The sequence below is a fragment of the Onychostruthus taczanowskii genome, unplaced genomic scaffold, assembly GCF_017590055.1.
Source record: "Onychostruthus taczanowskii isolate IOZ18803 unplaced genomic scaffold, ASM1759005v1 scaffold14, whole genome shotgun sequence".
NCBI lineage: Eukaryota > Metazoa > Chordata > Aves > Passeriformes > Passeridae > Onychostruthus > Onychostruthus taczanowskii.
The window spans coordinates 1,144,668-1,166,033 of NW_024498573.1; the positions used below are offsets into that span (position 1 = coordinate 1,144,668).

At 50.2% G+C, this 21,366-nt stretch overlaps 2 protein-coding genes across 6 annotated transcripts in view; both read left to right on the forward strand.

Moving 5' to 3' along the window:
• The first annotated feature begins 1,377 nt into the window (after nucleotides 1-1,377).
• ZCCHC10 (zinc finger CCHC-type containing 10) lies at nucleotides 1,378-12,196 on the forward strand. 2 transcript variants are annotated; one of them, XM_041397995.1, is made up of 4 exons: nucleotides 1,378-1,449; nucleotides 3,925-4,086; nucleotides 6,879-6,920; nucleotides 10,093-12,194. In XM_041397995.1, the coding sequence occupies exons 1-4, from the start codon at nucleotides 1,409-1,411 to the stop codon at nucleotides 10,361-10,363; spliced, it is 516 nt and encodes a 171-aa protein (XP_041253929.1). In that variant the 5' UTR covers nucleotides 1,378-1,408; the 3' UTR covers nucleotides 10,364-12,194. The 2 variants fall into 2 exon arrangements, with proteins under 2 accessions (XP_041253929.1, XP_041253930.1); XM_041397996.1 differs by lacking the exon at nucleotides 6,879-6,920 and having other exon boundaries at nucleotides 10,093-12,196.
• Nucleotides 12,197-12,867: 671 nt separating this feature from the next.
• Nucleotides 12,868-21,366, forward strand: part of AFF4 (AF4/FMR2 family member 4) — a 52,799-nt gene continuing 44,300 nt past the window's right edge. For all 4 annotated transcript variants that reach the window (XR_005952150.1, XR_005952149.1, XR_005952151.1 and 1 more), the window contains exon 1: nucleotides 12,868-12,930. Coding sequence is in view for 1 of the 4 variants with exons in the window: in XM_041397993.1 (XP_041253927.1) it covers nucleotides 12,911-12,930 (20 nt within the window). In the remaining 3 variants the exon portion in view is untranslated. The remainder of the gene's footprint in view (nucleotides 12,931-21,366) is intronic.

A 21,366-nucleotide genomic window follows, 5' to 3' on the forward strand; every position in this document is an offset into this window, starting at 1 on the left:
CAGCCCAGAAAGTGCCACCAACAGGGAATGGAGGAGAGCAATCTGGGAGGATGGGACTGCATCAGCTGGAGCTGGAATGGGACACTGAACCCCAGTATGGAATGGACCAAAACTGATCAAAGAGTGAGAAAAACCAAAACTGATCAAAGAGTGAGAAAAACCAAAACTGATCAAAGAGTGAGAAAAACCAAAACTGATCAAAGAGTGAGAAAAACCAAAACTGATCAAAGAGTGAGAACTCGTGGCCAGGAGTCCACCTGGGGTGGAGCCACGGCCGGGCTCCTGCACTGCCCCAGGTGTGTCCTGGGAAGGTTTTTAATAAATCCCTGCTTTATTCCTGAACTCTGCCCAGCCTCTGTGCCCTGCAGCCCCTCAGGCATCCCCTGAGCGCAGCACAGGCTGCCAAGGTCCTGCCCTGGCTGCTGCCCCGCCTGGGGAATGTGCAGCCCAGCTCCCTGTTGGGTTTTTCACCCGGCTTTTCCAGAGGGAGCCAGGGAGCAGAGCCCGGTGCCAGAGGGGATCTGGGTGCCCCGGGGTGACCCTGGGCTGGCAGGGAGCTGGGGGAGAGGGCCGCTCTGCGTTCCTCAGAGATCCAGCCCGGGCTTCACTCAGGGCAGGGGGCTCTCCTGACCCCAGCCTGCAGCCCCCAGATATTAAGTTGTTTGTCCTAGAGCAGTCCCAGCTCAGTCTGGGAATCCATTAACGCCGGCCAAACACCACCGCGAATGTGGGCTTGAAATAACCCCCGGCTGCTGCCTGTCACCGGCTCTTCCTCGGGCTGCTGGGAATAGCCCTCACACGTCAGCCCACCTGAGGTTCACCAGACTATTCTGGGATAGCCAAACACGAGAGGGGTTGTGATCCGCTGAGGGACCTGCAGCCAAGCTCTGAACCACAGCTCTCCAAAATCCCACCTCCCTGTGCTGCCAGCAGTTCCCAGCAGCCGTTTCCATCGCTTCCCTCAGGTCAGCAATTTGCAGGGAAATCAACATTAAAATGACACATTTCCTTTTCTTCTGGTTTCATAGCATTCCATCAAACCTGAGAGAGAATTAGATAACACGGCTTTCCAAATTAAACCATCAGAGCTGGATGACTGCCCACTGAACAAACCTCAAAGTATCCGGGACGGGACAGGGACAGGGACACGAAAAGGGACCGGGACAGGGCGCTGCAATGACATTGTGGGAGCGGCAGGGGCGAGAGAGAGTGTGCAGGCCGGCGGGCGCTGCCGCTCTGGCCGCCGGAGGACTCTCTCTATGGTCCAGGAGGTCTTACTCTCTATGTCCCTGGAGGTCTAATTCTCTATGACCCCGGAGGACTCTCTCTATGGCGGCCGTGCTCTGCCCACAGGGCCGCATGTCCCGGCATGCCCCGCGGCAGACTCACTTCCGGCCAGGCCGTTAAGATGGCGACGCCCATGCACCGGCTGATTGCCCGCCGACAAGCGTGAGTGGGACCGGGGGCGCCGCGCGGGGCGGGCTCGGGCTGAGGAGCGGCGGGCGCTGCTGGGGCCGCGGCGCCAGGCGTTTTCCCGGCGCTCTGCGGCCTCCGCGCCGTGTCCCGGGAGGGGGCGCAGCTCGGCCGCGGGGAAACCGCCCCAAAACACGGCGGGGGCGAAACGGTGGCGGCCTCGGGTGTCCTGCACCGCCGGGGCTCGTCCCGCGAGAGCGGCGTGTAGAGGCTGAGGGAGCTGTTGGCCGGGGGAGCGTTGGGAGCGGCGCCCGGGGTCATTTCCCTGCTCTCACCGCAGACCCAGCGGTACAGACGTGGAACAGAAACCTCCAGGTTGATGCTGTCGTGAGGAGTTTGCGGAGCTGTCGGGAAGGCAGGGAAAAGCCGAGCGCTCTTGCTCAGCCGGGGGTGTTGCAGTCCAGGAATTCCCTCAGCGCCGGGGGGATCCGATTGCAGAGCCCTGGAGCGAGGAAACCACGCTTTTGGGGGTTTTTTTGTGCAGGAAATGTGTGTCCCAGCCCCCTGGGGTGCTGGCATTGGTTTTTCAGCTCTTTGTTGGTTTGGGTGTTGTTTTTTTTCCTTAAATTAGTTTATTTGTTTCAGTTTTTGGGCTGTGGGGTTTTTGAAAACCACGTTTTTGGTTTTTTTTTTTGTGCAGGAAATGTGTGTCCCAGCCCCCTGGGGTGCTGGCATTGGTTTTTCAGCTCTTTGTTGGTTTGGGTGTTGGTTTTTTTTTCCTTAAATTAGTTTATTTGTTTCAGTTTTTGGGCTGTGGGTGTTTTGCCCAACCACAGTGTGCAGAATGTGGTCGATTTCTTTGTGATCTAGCAATAATTTCTTTTCTATTTTCCAGTGAAAAGTAACTCGGGGTTCCAAAGTGCTCCTGGAACACTTGTTCTTTTTGCTGTTTTATTGGAGTTGAGGACTCGTTTTTAGCTTTGATGTCTTTGTGCTTGCTGGGTCTGTGCTGAGCTGTCCCTCTGCTCCAGGCCTGGGGTCGCTGACCCCTGCCCAGAGTTTCCTCCAGTTCTGTGCCCTTCATTAGTGCCAGGCTCGTCAGTGCTCTGTGCTTTTGTGATGTGCAGCTGCTGAGCAGGGCTGCTGTTCCCCTCTCAGCTCTCTTGGCTTTGGGGTTTTCTCCTGACCCCTTTATCTCCACGGAGCTGCCTGCTGGGGGGCGCAGTTCTGCAGCCCCAGCTCTGGGGCTGCTCCTGGGGAGGGGCTGAGGGGACAAACACGGCTTTGTGTTTGTGCTGAGGAGGAGGAGGGGGAGCCATCACTGCTGATTTACCTGCTGAGGCCAGGGGGCAGAGGCAGAGCCTTTCCTGCTCATTCCCAGATGTTCTGGTTCCTGCCCAAGGCCAGGTTCATTGTGCTCTGCAGGTGGGAGTTTAATCAGGTTTTTGTGCTGCTTTAGCTGAGTCTAAGGCCTGAGGATGGAGCCCAGTGCTCTGCATTGAGACAGGGAGGAATGCTCAGCACAAGGCTCCCTGCAGGAACTGGCACAGAGTGGTGGCTCAAGCTGAGGGAGAAGCAATTCCCAGCCTGGCTGGCAGAGGGGAAATGCTCCCTGCTGGACTGTCACCTCGTCCTCACATGGGCCTGGGGGCTTCCTAGAGCAGCCCCCTGCACTTTCAGAGAGTTCAGATGGGCTGGCCTTGAAAAATTCATGTTTTAGTGCTTGGAGCAAGAACTGCAGGTGGCAGGAAGGGACAGCAGTGGCAGGGAGCCCTGAGCTCAGGACTAATTTTGGCTGTGACCTTGGGCAGCTCCTGGGCTGGGTGAGTTCCCTCCTTTGTGAAGGAGGAGAGCAGCTGGGACAGGAGGCAGAACAGCTTTGCAGAGCTTCAGCATGAAACATTCCAGGAGTTTTTCCCTTCCCTGATGTCTAAAAACGCCCGTGGGATTTTAGCAGAGCCCTGGAATGGAGGGTGAAGTGTCCCTGCTGCTGCAGGTGTTTGGGATGGGGCAGCCAGGGAGGTCTGCCTGGAGTCACTCTGCACAGGAGGAGCAGGAATCTGATTGTCCCAAAGATAAACTTTGTGCCAGGCTTTACCAGCTCCCAGTGGAGCTTTTTGGGGAGCCTGGGAGCCTCTCAGAGAGTCCTGGGCTCTGGGTGAGAGTTGGGCAGTTTGGGACTTGGGTGTTACATTTCAGGAACTGCAGGAACTGGAAATGCTCTGTGTTCTAAACCAGAACTTCAGTGATTTCTCTGAAGCCAGAACCACCTGCAGCTGTTGGATAGCACAAAGTGAGCAGTGTGATAGTGTTTTAATTAATGAAGATCTGTGTGCCTGAATTCTGTGTTTACTTGGGGTTACTGCCCATGTCCTGATGCAAAAGAAAACCTGTGAACATCTGGTTTAATCATAGCTTGATTAAAGCTGCATGATAAAAAACTAACTGTTTTTTAGTAGAGGGTAGAGCAGACCTGGAATGAGTTACTTAAGCAATTCTGCATTTTTCTAGGGAGGCAAACAAGCAGCATGTGAGGTGTCAGAAGTGTTTAGAGTTTGGCCACTGGACCTATGAATGTAAAGGGAAGAGAAAATACCTGCACAGGCCTTCAAGGACAGCTCAGCTGGCCAAAATCCTTAAGGAGAAAGAAAAGCAGCTCCTGCTGCAACAGAGGTAAGACTGGCAAGATGAAATGTCTGGTTTGTGATTGAAATAAAAGATGTTGTCCCAGAACATCTTCTGTGATCTTTCCCTCCAGACTGTGGAATGTGTGCTTGATTTAATGTTAGAGCTGATCTGTGTGTTGGGTGAAATATGTCCACTCAGGTCCAGAGAATTCAAATCAATGTTTTAATTTCATCAACACCTGCTCATCTGAAATACATTTAAAACTCTTTTGGCCTGTCTGAAACAAAAGCTGTGCACTGACCCAAAGTTCAGTCAGTTGGAGCCCTTTTGGTAGTGGAGCAGTTTCCTGAATTCCTTGGTTGCTTGGTTTGTTGTTTCTGTGCTGCCCAGGCAGTGAGAGCTGTGGATTTATTTCCAGCAAAGCAGCAATTCTTCCCTGTGTCCAGATCTGCTGCTCAGAGCTGCAGTTAAACCTGGCCCAGCTGCTCCTGCTGCCCCTGGGAGCTGCAGGGCTCAGACAGCTGAGGGAGAGCTGGGTTATCAGCTTAAACTCAAGCATCAAGTGAAAACAGCTCCCTGAATTGCACAATTATTTCCTCTTGTGACAGCCCAGAAGGGGGAAGGAGCAGAGAAACCTGAACAGAGCTTGCCTGTGGCACCTGATTTCCTTTCCCCTTTGCCCTGGGAGTACTTTACTGCTTCCCCCCAGGTTAATAATTGCTTTAACAAGCAAAAGTAATGCAGCACCTCAGTTTCCATGCAGTTCCATGAGCCAGGGTCTTTTCTGCCACTCCAGTTGGGTTTTGGGAGCTGCAGAGGGACAGGGTCACTCCCAGTGCCACTCCTTGCACCTGGAATCCCTGAGGCTCTGGCCCCGTGTCCTCAGGCACTGCCCCTGCCGGGATGGGAGGTGGGGACAGCATTCCCAGCTTTTGTCCCTGCTGGTGGCACAGGCAGGGCTCCTTGGGCTCCAGCCCTGCAGCAGTTCTGAGTCACAGCTGAAACCCTGCCTGCAGTGGAGACTCATCAGATTGAGTGATGTAAAGTGATTGATTTTGAAATTAATTCTCATCCAGTGAGTAATTGTGAAGTAATTAGAGTCACCCAGTGTTGTAGATAGAGCAGCAGTGCTTGGACTCTGACACTTGGCTCCATTTGGAGGCAGTCTCTTCAGAGACTCAAGATTTTTAGGCTAAGTTTGAGGCTCAGATTATTTCCTTGTTGCTTTTCTGCCCCTTTTCTTGGGGGTTCTGCAGGTTACCACTGGAGGATGGTGAATTGAAGGTGAAATTCCTTGTCCTGTCCTTGGGCTTGAGCCTAAGTGTGGGATCACTGTGTGGGAGTTACAGGACTGGCCAGTCTGGCACACAAGGAGGTTTGGGGCAGGTGCTGGGAAAAATCCTCTTGAGAAAGGAAGGCTGAGCCATCCCCAGGTGGGAGCAGTGTTTAATCTGCACTTAAACCTGGGGCTGCATTCCCAGGGCTTCTGGCACCAGGAGCTCCTCAGCTGTGCCAGGAGGATCCTGTCCCTCAGCTGCCAGGGCTGCACTTCCAAGGATGAAGCTTTTCCTTCATGGAAAAACAACTTCCTGAGTCACACTTGTGCTTTTTGTGGCACTTGCTTTGGGAGGTTCTCCTTGCTGTTGGAGAAGTTGGGTCTCCCAGAGTTCTGCTTTGGACAGCCTGTGTCACCACCTTTAAAAAGCCACACAGGAATCATTAACCAGAAGGCAAAACCCAGCCTAAAAAGGTCAATATTTACCTCTGATAACTTCATCCAGGCTTTTCCAGCATGAATGCCTTTTCCAGTTGTTCCAGCTCCCTGTGCTTGCCTGGTGTTGGCCCCACGATTCTGGTGGTCCCTCTGGAGGTGTCAGTGAGCCCCCAGTGCCTGCCAGCCTCGAGCAGGGAGCTGAGGGAATGCTCATTCCTGGGGGTGTTGGAGCTCTGAGCCCAGCCCTGAGCTGGGTTTATGCCTCAGTTTAGGGAGGGAGTGTCCAGAGCAGGTCTGGCCTGAGCACAGTAGGAGCTCCTGGATAACTGTTGAGTAACCCTCACCTCACACATGAGGGGGAGGCACTCCCTGAGCTAGGTCCTGTCTCCTCAGAGGTGATTTGGGGTTGAATTCTGTTCTCACAGTGACTCCTCCTACCTGGGAACCCCCTGCTTACCTGCAGAGGGTCTGAGGCCTTAGGAATGTAAATATGGATGGCAGGGGTTGGAATCTGAATGTCAGAGTCTTCCCCTTGCCCACAGGAGAGCGTGGGGAGTGGGGAGAACCCCTGTGTGCTGATAATGTTTGCATGCCTTGTGTGTGAAAATAAAAAATTGCAGAAATCTCATTTTTCTGGTGGCACACAAAGAACTTTCTTGTGTGGCACCACTAAAACTGTGTGAGGGGATGAACACTTGGGAATCTGACAGACACACAGCTGGAAAGCATCAATATAAATGGACTTTTCTGTTTCTTTTTGTACTTGAAAGAAATGTGAAAGCTGCAGGCTAAGTCAAGCTTTTACCCTTGATTTCAATCAATTCACTTATTGCTAAGTAGAGTTACACACAACTTCTTTGTATCCTTTTCTCCTGTGCCTTTCACATCCCAGCTCCTGCTGTCCATACAGAATGATCCAAAGGGGAGAGCAGAGCACAAATAGCACAGAAAATTAGGGGTGAACTGCTGGGTTTTCCTCCCCTGGCTGTGGGTTTTGCTCTGCTTTGCAAAGGACTGAGCTGCCCAGTGCCCTTTGAACATTAAACTCAGCCTCAGTGTGCTGCTATTTATTTCATTTTCCTATTGCATTAATCAAAGCCATTATTTTTCCTCCCTTAATTAGCACTGCAGAAAGTGCTGCAGAAAAGAAGACCAAGAAAAAAAGGTATGTGGGGACTGGTGGGGCTGGCCCTGCCCTGGCTGTTCAGCAGGACTTTGGGAAGGGGCTTTGCAATAAGTTTTGGTTGTACTGCTTTGAGGCTGTTACAGCTTTTGTCTGACAGGCATCTGGAGAATTTCTACTCCTCCCTGTCCAAAATATCTCAATTTTATTCTCTGTTTTTCTCCCTGCTGGTTTTCCTCCCCCTGCATGATCTTGCTGTAGGAATAAAATTCTTCCCATTTCTGCCTCAGAGTCCCTCAGGAGTCTCTGAAACAAGACTGGCACAGGGGGTTCTGGTCTCTCATTGCTTCTGCTCTTTTCATTCCCTTCTCCTGCCAGTTCTCTCTCTCAAGCTTTGTCTAGAGGATGAAATAAAACATCTTAAAAAACTCAACCCCAAAACCAAACAAAACCCCCTTGATCCCCAGCTGAAGCAAAATCCAGGCAATGACCCTGGCCCTCTCCACGTCCTGGCTGGAGCCAGGAACTCTTTTGACTTTGTTTGTACTTTACCTTGCATTAATGTTTACCTGGGAATTTGCTTTCTTAGCAGATGGAAAGGAGGAACAGCCAGAACTGTGGCTGTAACACTCCTGGAATGGGTGTTTTACACCAGGGAATGTCTGTGCAGTACCAGCCCAGCTTCTCTTCCCCTTTAGTGTCACTCCTGTGTCCCTCAGTGTGACCTAAGCCAGTTTTCAGGAGGTGTTTAAAGGCCAGGCCTTTGCTGTGTGTGGCAGGCAGTAAATAAGGCAGAGCAGATCTTTAAAGTGTTCTTTATTCCAGGCTGTCCTGTGGAATGGGCTTTATTGCAATGCTGGGCTGCCTCAGTGTGTTCTAGCAAAGGCTGCTTTCCCAGAAGTGCCAATTTATTGCTGGACTTGCTCAGGACTGGTGAGATCATGAATTTACTGGTTTTGAGCTGGGCAGCTCAGGCCTCTTCCTGCCTCAGCTTCCTCAGACACTGCAGCCTTTGCTGGCATAATTATTTACAGAGTGTTTGAGCTCCAAACCAGTGCAAGAATGGACAGAGCTAAAGGGTTCATGGGGAAGGGGGTGGTTTGGGCACTTTTTCCTTGAGATTTTAAAAGTCTTGTAGATTTGAGTTATTCTCCTGCTTCTATGCAAGCCCAGAATAATCCATCAATATAAATTCCTTTCCAGTCAGTTTGCTATTTAGATTTTTATTATAACATGGGAAGAATTAAATGTGGACAGTGCAGCATATTTATAAGTTCAGATTTAAAATAAAGCTGTAAAAATTTGGGTTCTGGCAGAAGGAGCACGAACCTTTTCCACAGAGTGTGTTTGTTTTGATATAAACACTAATAAGGGAGCTCAGGCCTAACCAGAAAAACAGGCTGAGGCAGAGCAGCTGCTGCAGAGCCCTGTGACCTCAGGTGACAGAGCCACCTTCCAGGTGCTCCTTGGCCTGTGTCCCACCCAGAATGCCTGAATTCCCTGCTCCTTCCTTCCCTGCTCCTTCCCTGCTCTCCTCAGGCCCCAGCTGTGCCCACAGTTGTGGCTTTTGGATGTCAGTGGCACTGGAAAGCCCTGGGGTGTCAGAGCAGGGTGCCAGCCTGGGGGCACAGCCTGGGCTCCAACAGCACTTGGCCCTCACAGGGGCACAGAACCAGAGATGAGCTCTTGGAAACTTGTCCTGAGGAGGATGAATGGTACCTGCTTTTAAAATTCTGTGCTTTCCAGAGGTGTGATAGACCCCACAATCTGAGACCACCAGCCTGCAGGCTCTGCACTGTCACTCTCCCAGATGGTATTTTGAGTTTTACCTGTCCCCATCTCCATCCTCCTGCTGTCAGCACCAGCAGCCCACGTGTTGCCTCCCCTCAGAACAAGTTCCTGCCTGTTTCCCCTGGGAGAGGCAGCTTTAAGTGCAATATCCTGATGTTTCTGGGAGTGGGTTTTGGAATAAACCTAAACACTGGATGTCCATGGGTTGCTGCTATGGATTCTGTGAAAGGTGATCAGGAAAAGCAAGTTCAGAGTCAGTCAGGAGATCCTCTCATTCCTGCCCATCTCATGGAACTGCTCAGATTGAAAGTGCTACTCCCATATTTTGTATTTTGCTCATCTTAGTGCTGTTTTATTCCCCAGACAAGTCAGTGTTTGAGCAGCCCTTATGGATTTATCAGTAGTGAACAGTCGTTGTGTCTGCACACAGAGACTGCAGATTACAGATGTATTATAAAAACTTCAGTGCTTTGTGGCTTAATCCACACCCACATTTGTCAGCTGACAGGGCTGATATGATGAAAAAGCCTCACACTCTTCAATAACCTTAACACAGGCACTTCCTGAGCTGTTACATTGCACCAAACCCTCTGATAAAAAATACTGCATTCATTTTCTAATGGAAACAAGATTCTGCATTATCATAATTTATATTTTTGGATGCTCTTTGATTGACTTTGGTGGGAAGGAGGTGAATCAGTGTCTTGTACTTCAGGAAAAGATCTCTGGGAGAATTGAATTGTACTTTCTTGGAATTTATATCACCCCCTTAAATCAGAGACATTGGTCTTGAGAACAATGGCCCCAGGAAGGGCTGAGCATGAAAAAAAAGTGCAGAGCATACAGAAATCCTCTGCTGTGTTCATCATTCTGTCTTAACCTTGGATTGTTTCCACCCTTCTCCTCCACCTGGAAAACACGAGCATCCTGTAGTGGCAGGTACTTTGGGTTCCTCTGCCAAGAGTAATCTAAGAACAGTTTTTGCTGGGAACAGCTCTGGCCTCGGTGAAATCTCTGCTGGAACCTCCCCTGGCTCTTGCAGTGGCAGAATTTCCCCGTTGCAGTGGTGAGGCAGGGACTGAGCCTGGCTCATTTTCCCCAGGGCTTGGCTGCTTCAGGGCAGCCAGGCCAGCAAAGCCCCTGCTCAGGGCCAGGAATCCTGGGCAGCTTTCCCTCCCTGCTGTCCTGTGGGCTGTGTCACACCCTGGGGCCACTCTGCCGTGGCTCAAATGGCCAAAATCCACTGACCCAGGGGAGGGCACAGGGATTCATCCTAGGTGGTGAGGCCTGGAAATTTCCGTGGTGAGGTGTGGAAATTTTCAAGGCAAATAATTGATCTTTGGATTATTGCGACAGAGCAGAGGGAGCACTCTGTGTGTGAGGGGCTTGGCAGGGCTGTGCTCAGCTCTTTGTTCTCTCTCAGGTCCAAGAGTGTGACCAGTTCCAGCAGCAGCAGCAGTGACAGCTCAGCCAGCGACTCCTCCTCCGACAGCGAGGACTCCTCTTCCTCCTCCTCCTCCTCCTCGGACAGTGACAGTGAGGACAGCAACTCCTCCTCCTCCTCCCCCTCCTCCAGCAGCTCTTCCTCCTCCTCCGACTTCGAGTCGGATTCCAGCTCCTCCAGCAGCAGCAGCAGCAGCAGCACAGACAGCAGCTCTGAGGATGAGCCCCCAAAGAAGAAGAAGAAGAAATAGCTGGGGAGGTGCAGGACTGGTGTGGAGTGAGTGACACTGCCCTGCCAGGGCTGGAGCACACGGCTGCCAAGCACTCAGTGGTCAACATTTCTCCTGCTCCCATTTCTTAGTGTTCTGCATAGTTGTTCATAGGACATGGAAGGGATTAAATGGCACGTGAGACTTAATGAGAGAGTATTTTTGTGGTTTATCCTTTTACGGAAGATTTTACTTTTTTAGCTCCCAAAAAAAAAAAAATTCTATCATCAGATTTGTTTATAAGAGCTAAAGTCCTGTAGCAGCTAAACCTGGATGTTCACATGCTGGAAAGCAAAAGCTTTTTTTTTTTTTTTTTGTTGCAGATTATGCTGTGCATCATGTACTGTTCCTCTGTTAATGACAGCTTCACTTCCATTGAGAAAAATCCTCTAAACTGTTAAAAGCAGAAGTTTTTCAGTGCTGCTGTGGAGCTGTGGCATTGTTGAACCTGAATGCACAACGTGTCCCACCCAGATCCTCCCACCTCGCTGGTGACAATCGGGTTCTGTGCTGCTGAGCTTGTGTTCCAGTGGCTTTTCCTGATGCTTCCAGGTGCAGTCCTCACTGCAGCACCCAGCTGAGCTGTGTTGGTTTGTCCCTGTGCTTGTGCTGCCCCGTGTGCTTGGCTGTGTGTTGGAGGTGTTTGCTGAGACACAGGGCTGGTTTGGAGGGCAGCAGCTCGGGGAATCGGGGCTGCTGCTGCTTCAGGAGTTTCATCTTTGTGCCTTTTTTTTGTAAATTCAGTGTACCCCAGAGACAAGGGCTGGAGTGGGTGTTCTGCAGGGCTCCAGCAGAATATTCCCATCTGTTAAATGGGCAGCAAAACCAGAGAATTAATTACAAACACAACTGGGCACTGCTCTCTCTGGATGCTCAGTAAAACAGAGACTCCCTGAAGTGAAGGTCTCAAAGGAAAGTGTTCCCCTCTGGATGTGTTTCCCAAGGAATGTGTGAATGCAGGATGGCCAGGCTGTGCTGAGTGGCAATCTGCAGGAATCCAGTCATTCTTTGACTCCAGTCTGCAGGAATCCAGTCATTCTTTGACTCCAATCTGCAGGAATCCAGTCATTTTTTGACTCCAGTCTGAAGGAATCCAGTCCTTCTTTGACTCCAATCTGCAGGAATCCAGTCATTTTTTGACTCCAATCTGCAGGAATCCAGTCATTCTTTGACTCCAATCTGCAGGAATCCAGTCATTCTTTGATTGTGGGAATGGTCCTGGAGAAGCAAGTGAGTGCAAACCCCACAAAAGCAGATCCAAACTCGCTGCAGAACAGGGATTGCTGGATGCAGAGTGGGAATTGTTTGGTTTTCTGGTGGATTGAAGCAGTTGCTGTTAGTGTTCTATTTGGTGATGCATTCTCCTGAATTTCTTATTGTTGGAGTGCCCTTTTGGGGAGGGGGCATCACTTGTGGAAGAATTCTCAAGTATCTTGGTTTAGGTTAAATACAGTTACTAAACTATTTTTTATATTTTTTATGGAAAGAGTAGTGTGTAGACTTACTTTGGAATAAACTGTACTTATTTAAATGTTTGAAAATCCCCATGATGTGTGTCTGTCTGACCACTCCTGTGTTTTACAGAACACGCTGCAGGCTGTAAATAAAACTACCAGAAAGGTGTTCAAGTCTTGTGGAGTGAATGTGCCATTCAACGGGAAAGTGAATCGATTATTAAACACTAGTTGCTACCTTGAGGCTTACTGCAAATATCTGAAATATTTGTGGTGTTTGTGAGCAGGTTTCAGCCGGAGCTGCCCTGGCATTCCCTCACAGAGGGGCAGGACTGCTCCCCAGGAAGTTCTCCGGCCGGAAGGCCTTCTGTATCAAGATTTTTTTGTTTAATTTAGTTTCAAATACAATGTTTGTACTGGTTTTTTTTTTTTTTCCCTTCCTGCCTTTTCTGGCTACTTTGTCTCTGTGTTGGCATTTTACAGAGTATTCCCCGAGCCTGGCCGGAGCTGTCCATCTGCCGGTGCCTCCCACGAGCCGTGCTGGCGGATGAGGAGTGTTTGGTTTTGTAAAAGCCCCGTTAACCGTGCCGCTTCCCGGGCTGCCCTCGTTAACCCCTTCGGCTCCGGGCCCGGGGCTCCGCGTCCCGCTCGCCGCCGCCAGGGGGCGCCGCGCGACTCTCCCGCCGCCGCCGCGCGAGGGAGGCGGGGCCGGGCCCTGGCCACGCCCCCTGCGCGCTCGCGCTCCGCCGGGGTCACGTGGTTTTCTCCCCGCGCGTCACGTGATCGGGGCGGCGGCGGCGCGCGGGGGGCGCCGGGAAGCGCCAGGCAGCACCGGGGCCGCGCCGCCCCCGCCCCGGGACATCCCGGGACATCCCGGGACATCCCGGCCCCCCCGCGGGCGGCATCGGCCGCTGCGGGCGCATCTCCCGGCGGGAAGCGCGGGTTCGGCCGCGTCGCGCCCCGCGGTGACAGCGTGCGGAGGGCGGGGGTCGCTCCCGGGGGCACGGCCCGGGCTCGCACCGGCACCGGCACCGGGCTCGGGGCCGGCGGGGCCGCTGCGCTGCCCGGCCCGGGGATGGATTTAATCCTGGTCCGGTAATTGACGTCAGGGCTTTGTTCCTTCCCCTTCGCTCTCCGCACGGGCTCGGGGCCGGAGCCGCTCCGGGACGGGCCGGGGGGCTCGGGGGGCCCGGGCGGGGCTCGCCGGCGGAACCGGCTTCGGGCAGGTGCTGCCCAAGGGCCGGGGAGGCAGAGCCGGCCTTCGGACACAGCCCGGCCCAGAGGCGGCTGTTATGTAAAGGCTCCTGGCCGGTGCCGTGGAGAAGGAGCCCTCGCTCAGCAGTCCCGCGCGGAGCTTTTCCCTTTTTTCCTTTTGCAATGAGCGAAACAAAGCGAGCGAGCGTTGCGGTGTGTAGCCCGGTACCTGCGCTCCCTGCCGGGTCCGTGCTTCTGTTCTGGACTCGGGCGGGTGTTGCGCTGGATTTTGGGGGGAGCTGCGTGCCAAAGCTCGCTCGCAGCCTGGGAGGTGCTGCGCTGTGCAGAAGGAGCCCGAGAAGGGGCGGCCGTGGGGCCTGCTGTGCCCCCGGCTCACCTCTCACCTCATCACAGCCTTGTTTGATCATTTTCTCAGCAATGCCGGTGGTTTTAAACGTCCCCGTGTTCACAGCCGTGCCCCTGTGTCCCTGAGCTGCTTCTGCTCAGCTCGGTGTGTTTGTTTGTCACCTGGGCTCCCTTCCAGCTGCTGAACTCTCAGGTGTATTTCTGGTTCCTGGCGTTCCTTTAGAACTGCTGAATTCTTCTCTCGGGTCCCTGGCGAATGGGGATTTGCAGCCTGGGGGGGTCATTGCAAAACAGGGTCTGGGGGAGTGCTTTGCAGGAGTGGTTGTGCACCTGATGGGTCATTTCATGGCTCCTCTAATGAGGGGAACGTGATTAAACTGCCAGCCTCCAGGTGTGGGACAGTCCCAGTGTCACACTGGAGTTACTCAGTGGTTGGACTGGGACTGGGGCAGGTCTTGTTGGTCAGGAGCAAAAGGGAAAATTTATCTTTTGGCAGTATTAATACCTTGGCTTTATTAACGTGTCAATGTTGATTTTTGGCATTTGCTGCCTCCTGCACGGGGTGTTTGCAGCTCTGTGTGAGAGCAGACTCTCCTGTGTTCAGGAATGAGACAAGCCTGGAATATCCTGAGCTGGAAGGGACCCACAGGATCATCCAGCTCAGCTGCTGGCCCTGCACAGCCCCAAAATCCCACCCTGGGATCCCTGGAGCTCTGCCCAAACCCTCCTGGAGCTCTGGCAGCCTCAGGCTGTGCCCATCCCTGGGGAGCCTGGGCAGTGCCCAGCACCTCTGGGGGAAGAACCTTTCCCAAAATCCACCCTGACCCTGCCCTGGCCCAGCTCCAGCCCTTCCCTGGGCCCTGTTCCTGCCACAGGAGCAGAGATTGGAGCTGTAGCCTCAATGAGCTCTAACCTCGGGCTCCTCTTCTCCAGCAGAGCAATCCCAGTGCCCTCAGCAGCTCCTTCTTGGTCCTTCCACACCCTTCCCCATCCCTGTGTCCCTTCTTTGGATCAGCTTTTTATTTTTTTGTATTGTGGCACCCAAAAGTGCCCCCAGGACTCCAGTACACTTTAACAGCAATGAGGGAAAAGAGTAGGTTTCAACTCTGCTCAAAATCTGTCTCAGGTCCCTGATATTTCCTCTAAACATCTCTGCAGTTCTTGTTTTATGACTTTTCTCCTTGTCTCAAACATTGAGCGAGTGAGGCTGAGCCCCTGGGTCAGCTTTTGTGTGAGAAGCCACACAGCAACCCAGAAAAATAATTCATATTTATGTGTTTAGCATTCTTGCCAGTTCTAGTGACCTGGGCTTGATAATCCACGATAAAACCCCAGTGAAATATGGCTTGCATGTCTGGGATGTTTTTTTAGGAAGCTGGAATGTGCAGATGCTTTTGCACGCTTACGACCCAGTTCTTTAATGAGAAGATGCCACGTTTCTGTCTGCACAAACCATGGAGTTTGCTTCTTGGGGGCCTTGTGGATAAAGAGCTGCAGCAGAAATGTGTCCTGAGGCTGCAGCTGGCCCATGACAGGGTGGCATTTGCCACCACTCGCTCCTGTGGCTGCTGGCAGGTGCGTGCTGCCCCGGTGTTTTCCAGCGTGGGTGCTCCCGTGTCGGATGTGACTAAGGACATGCGTGACCTTACTGCCTGAGACAGCCCTGGCATCTTCTGCCTGGCAGCAGGGACTCTGTGACCAGGTGATGGTGGAACTGCTGTCATCGTGTCCCTCGCTGCGTTTCCAGCGCTTGGCACAGGTGCCAAAGCTGCTGGTGACTGCTCTGATGCCTCCCTCCCTTCCCTTCCTGCTCATCCTCTCGGTCTGGGGCTGCTGTCATCATCGCTGCTCTTACTCTTTGCTCCAGATCATCAGAAATTTGCAGTGTTGAGGGAGGAAGTACTGAGAGTTGAGTCTTGAGGGCTGAGCCAGGAAAGCAGCACCTCTGCCATGGGCAGATTTGGGCACGTGGAGAGAGCTCGAGCAGCTTCCAAGAGGCCACAGCAACGTGTGTGCTGAGCTGGGAGGAGTATGAGTTGCAGAGTCGTGTTTGGAGTCCCCCTGTGTGAGGATGTAGGAATAGTCTGGAGTTTTTGGTGACTGAGGTTTCTTTTCTGTGGCAATAATTGTTCTTGGCCACATAATTTCAGTTTGTTACTCACCTGTGGTTTGCTGTACAGGCCTATTTCCTTTCTCTCGTTACTATGTCACAGTTATCTTCAGCAGAGGCTCAGAAATAACTGAGTTTGAGATTAGATACCTGAACTTCAGTTTGGATTAGATCCACAGGAGGAATCCCTCCTTGTGAAGGTGGGCAGGCCCTGGCACAGCTGTGGCTGCCCCTGGATCCCTGGCAGTGCCCAAGGCCAGGCTGGACAGGGCTGGGAGCAGCCTGGCAAATGTGGGAGGTGTCCCTGCCCTGGCAGGGGTGGCACTTGGTGGGCTTTGAGGTCTCCTCCCACCAAGACCCCCTGTGTCCTCCTTCACCTTCAATCTCTACCTCAGAGTACGTGCCAAAACCAAAATGAGGTTGGTGTCACCTCTGAACTGGGAGAACAGAACACCCCGAGCTGTGGAGAGATGGAGAGGCTGTAGGATGAAGAGGGAGTGTCTGGAAACGAGTCAAGAAACTTTAACAGATTACATTTAGCTAGAGCAGGGTTAGATGTCTGTAAAATATCTTGCTAACTGTGTTAAACTAAGAAAATAAGCAATCAAGTTCATAGAATTGCAAAAGTCAAGACGAAAGAACTTGTGTGGCAGTTACTCTTCTGTGGCAGGATGGTCCCTTCTCTGCAGTCACTAATGACTAAGGAGATGCTCTGCAGCTTGTGAAATGACAGGGCTGCTGTCACTGCTTGGGAAATCCAGTGCTCCTTCCTGTCACCGAGTCACCCTGAGCGCAGCCAGCCCCGAGCGCTGCAGCTGGGCTGCTCTCCCTGTGCCTCTCTCCTGCAGGAATCCGCTTGATTCTCTTTGGAGCTGCTTGCACTAGGTGCCAGCTGGGTGAACCCTTTGCAGCGTGGAGCAGGGCTGGTGCTCTCTGGGGTGAGCTGTGCTCAGAGCTCGGCGTGGCACGGCTCCCTGGGGCTGGGCCAGCCACAATTCCCTGTTCCCTGGAGCTGGGAGCTGTCTCCTCTGGGGTCTGCCACCTCCCCAGGCTCTCAGCCTTTTGCTGCTTCCTGAGTTGCTTTCTTCAGCTCTGTGTTTCATACCCCCTTTTCCCTCACTCTGTCTTTTCTCCACGGTGCTTGGAGTTTTCCTCGGGTTGTCTTGTCTCTTGTCCTTTCTTGGGTCATTAATTCCTGCTGATGATTGTAAAACCTGGGTTATGAACTGCCAGTAGCACCAGGTACCAGCAGGAAGAAAAATCTCCTTATACTCCATGCTGTACAAACCTGGAATAAGGAAGTTCTTGCCCTGAAGTCTTGAACTAATTTTCTTCTGTTAACAGCTCATTAAGAGAAATCTTCCTGCTCATCTTTTTATGGAAAACAACACCTCATGAGGCAGCTCACAGCCCCCTTTTACTGCCCTTTTTTTTTTTTTTACAGTTCATCTTAGTTTTTATTCATGTCACATTTATTGATAAATGACTTGAACGTGCTGCTTTCATGTTTTATAATTAAACAAGTAGAGTGTACATTTACTAATGTGTAGTCCTGTAGTGATGATGTTTTCCAGGAGAGGCTGTTCTATCATTCCATGTCTCTCCCTGTGGCTAGGTGTGCTCCCCTGCAGCCCCACAGCAGTTTCTCACTGTTCCCAGTACTACACTGGGAACACGAAGAGCTAGCAGAGCAGAGGCAGGATGATGGTGTGCTCCCCTTCCATTTCTGAAGGGTTGATATTCCCACATGATGCAGCTTTAAGCTGTTTGTCCTTTGGGTTAGAAACTTCCCTTCAGCTCGGTGTGTTCCTCGAGGAGGGGCAGAAACCAGCCCTGGGGTGGTTGTGCTCCTCCTGCAGCTTCCTGAGGGTTGGGAATGCCAGAAAAGCTCCCAAAGCAAAGCAGATCCCAAACCTTCGAGCTTTTCTGGCTCTGTAACCTTTGGTGGTAAAATGAGAGGGCAGCCAGGTTTTGGTGTCACTTTGTCATCTCCTGGAAGTGGGGGCAGGCCTTGGTGCCTCGCTGCAGTTGGGTCATACTTCACTTGAATGACAGGCATTTTCCAGTTTAAAAAGAAAAATAAAGGATGTTTAATTTGCAGAACCAGACACTGGGAAAACAGTGTTTGTGATCAGTGACAAGTTAAACTCCTGAGACAGAGGGAACTGTTTCCACTTGTCCTTAGCTGGGATTCTAAGATTTCACAGAGGTAAATTGTTCCAGAGTAGATATTTCCCTCAACAGTTGGTTCCTGTGGAAATTTCATGCCATTGAACAGTCATTCAGTTTTTCACTTCATTTTCCTTTGAAATTCCTAATGTTCACTTTCCTTGCTGTGATCCTGTTGAAGGTGTCTGATTTTAAATGAGTACTGGATATTTATATTGGTTGTCTGCTATATTTTTATATAAATTAGGTTTCCAAAACTGTGTACTCCCATGTGTTTCCCCATTCCTGCTGACATGGCTATAAAAGCTCAAACCTGACCATAATTGTCCAGCTTCGTGCATTCAAAGAGATTTTTTGTTTCTGCTTTTAATTTAATTTCCAAAAGACGTTAAAGAGATTTCAGTGATGGAAGTGCTTAAATGGTTTTAATCAGGCTTTGATGTGCACAAATCATTAAAGCGAGGAGGATGAAGAGATCAGAGTCCCCAGCTCCCTTTGTGTGCCTGGGCTGCAGAGGAACTCGGGGAGGAGGAAATGTTCAGGAAATCCCAAAGGCACAGGACAGGGGAAAACAGCCTCAAGCTGTGCCAGGAGAGCTTCAGCCTGGATCTTGGGAAAATTCCTCCATGGAAAGGGCTGTCCAGCCTCCCAGAGGCTGCCCAGGGCAGGGCTGGGTCCCACCCCTGGTGGCTTTAAATCTGCAGGTGGCACTTGGGGGACAGCGGGAATGGTTGGACTCGAGGAACCTGGAGGGCTTTTCCAGCCTAAACAATTCTATAATTCTGTTTTTCCCGTAGGGAAGGGGAACAGCAAACCAAAAAAAAAGCTACATCAAAATGGGAATTCGGTTTGTGTGGTGTCGTGCATTTCGTGGGCAGAGGAATAACCAGAGTTTCTGTGGAAAAAAACGATAATTTGAGAGATCTGCCAGTGTAACTTTCCAGTGTTGTGTTACAATTAACATAAGCATTTCCTTGTTTAAAGATAATTTTAAAATTGTTTGGTCAAAATCCAGACTTGAAAACATTAGGATGGAAATTTCAGAAAATTGAATATGGGAAACAGGTTGAAGAACTTAAAGGAACATGTTGTAACTTCAGCAAGTTGTCCTGTGCTTTGGCATAAATAAAATGAACCTAATGGGAATTGCTGCGTGAAAAATGCTTGGTTTTACAAAGATCTCCTAATATTACCGTATTTTTGTAACTTCAGGAGGCCTTGAAGCACAAAGATTGGCCAAGAGGAGGTTAAATGGATTCCTGTACCGATATTTTTCCTTTCTCATGGGTTTTTTTTTTATGTTCTGAGTTGTCCTCTGCGGAACAGAGCTTCCTGAGAGTTTGTTTGTGTGTTTTGAGGAGGTTTTTATGTTTTGGAGTGAGGTGCTGTGTTTGTTTGACATTTCCCATTGAGCCTTCCAGTTCACCTCTGACTCTTACTGGTGTGGAGCTGCTGGAATCCCCCTGGCTGGGGCTGAAAAGCACTGTGGCCACATGGAATATTGGTTTAAATTGCCTGCTGAAGTTTGGGATTTCTAGTTAATTAATTTCTTTTAAAAACAATTCATTTAGATTTAATTTAGCCTTCTGATGCTGATAGGTTAAATTAGCATCATATTGTAGCATTGATTTGCCATGGTGGAAAGTGGTGTTTGGTGTAAAGCAGCCTCTAAAAGATAAAGGGTGAAAAGGTTTTTCCTGGAGCAATTGCTCTTGCTGAAAGAGTGCCACTAATTATATTTAATGAGCAAAAAACACAAGTAAGGACTTTGCACTGTGACACATTCTTAGCCAATAATTACCAGAAATATGTTTTAATAGGAGTGTTTTAACAAGTAGTCTTCAGCTTAAATTTGTTAATCACTAATAACCTCCTAAAAATCTACTTTCTTCAGGTTTTTTCTTCCGTTTTTTTTCTTCAGCTTTCTCTTTTTTTTTAGTGGAAAAAGTTGCATTATCTCCTGGCCACGTGAAGCTAGGTCCATGTTGAATTGGCATTCAGAAATGTTTTTGTTTGTTTTTTCTTCTTTATTCAGAGGAAGGTTTAAATCCATCCAGTCATGGTTTGCTGACAGACTTGAAGCTCAGAAATGGGTGTGGTTTAATCTTCATTGCTATTTACAGTATGAGATTTGGATCTCATTAGCTGCTCTAATGGGCTGATTCCTTGCTATACAATTTATTCCAATGCATTATTCAATTTTTTAAAAATTATTTGTGACTCTCACTATGAATAGTGAATCATACCTTAAAAAAAATGTAATTTGAACTTGTGCTTAGAAGAATTCCATTAATTGAGCCCCTGGCTGGGGGTTCCATCAGTGCTGGTGCCTGCTGAGCTGCAGCTGGTTTGCCCAGCACAGCCTGGAGCTGCAGCAGTTCCCACCATGGAATTTCTGTGGCACTTGAGGCAGTTTTGGCTCTTCCAGAGACATTTCCAGGCTCCATCTCTGACCCAGCTCAGTGTGAAGTGGCCTCTTGCATGAAGGGTTTTGAAACCCAACTGAATTTTGACTCAGCTTTTGCAGTGGTTCTTGTGTTTGTCTTTAACTTGGTGCCACAAAAAGCTGAATTTCTCTTTCTGGTGGCAAAACTCACCGAGTCTCCCTGGCTGGAAGTGAAATGTGTTGGTAGAATTCTGTATTTTGTAGTTTATTGTCTTTTGGTTCAGGACCACATCCAGAAAAGTGCAAAAAGTTGTAAGAACTTTGGGGGAAAAAAACCCAAACATCATTATTTTGGGAAAATAATATGTCATCATTCGGGAAAATATGATGTCATTTATATTAAAAGAGTTTGTACAGCTAAATTAACATTTATCAGTTGTTTTCTTGAGGTAAAATATACCTCACTAAATGCCCTGTTACTCAGTGGGGGCAGAAATGTGAATGTTTTTCTGAATCTGCTCAGGGGGATTATAAAGTACAGGTGGCATTTAGTAGGCAGGATGAAAAGTGAAAACTTTCCAACGTTTTAAGCAGTGTTTGTTTGGAAGCACAGCACATCAAAGCTGTGGCTTTCCTGCTGCATTTCAGCTTCCCTCTGTAGATACTTCTGGGCCCTTCCAAATTTTTTTGCTCTGCCTGCAAATTTTAAGTGCTCCTCTTCCTTAGGTTTTTCCAGAGTTTTAACTACTCGTTAAAACTGTGTGCTCTCACATTTAAACTACTGTGCTCTCATCTTCAGCATGTTGAAATTTAAAAAGAAAGTTTGAAGGCAGCAGGAAGCATCCCAGGTCTCAAAGCACTCGTGTTCTGACAGCAGATTTTAGACAAGTAGGAAATGATGCTGAGTTTGGTGAACCCTTTGGATACGAGTTAGGGCTGGAAACTGGGAGGGAAAACTTGTGTTCTCTCTTCTCTGGCACTCAGAACTGTGGATTCTGTGAAATCTGTAAAGCAATCCTCGAGCTGCTGCCCGTGGGGAGCACTGCCCTGTGAGAGTTCAAGCCACCACTTTTGGGAAGGTACTGGTAATAATGAGTTGATGATAATGCAGCAAATGCATTGCTGCTGACCTGGATGCACCCCGGTGGTTGTGGGCCTTCCCCTGCAGTTGTGCTGGGAGCAGCCTGGACACACATTTCCCTCTCAGTTGTTCTGGGCTCACCCCGAGTGGTTTCCCATGGTTCTGGGGACAGTTAAATCATGGAACAATGCAGATTTTAATTCTGGTTGCCCTGCTGAGCTGCTC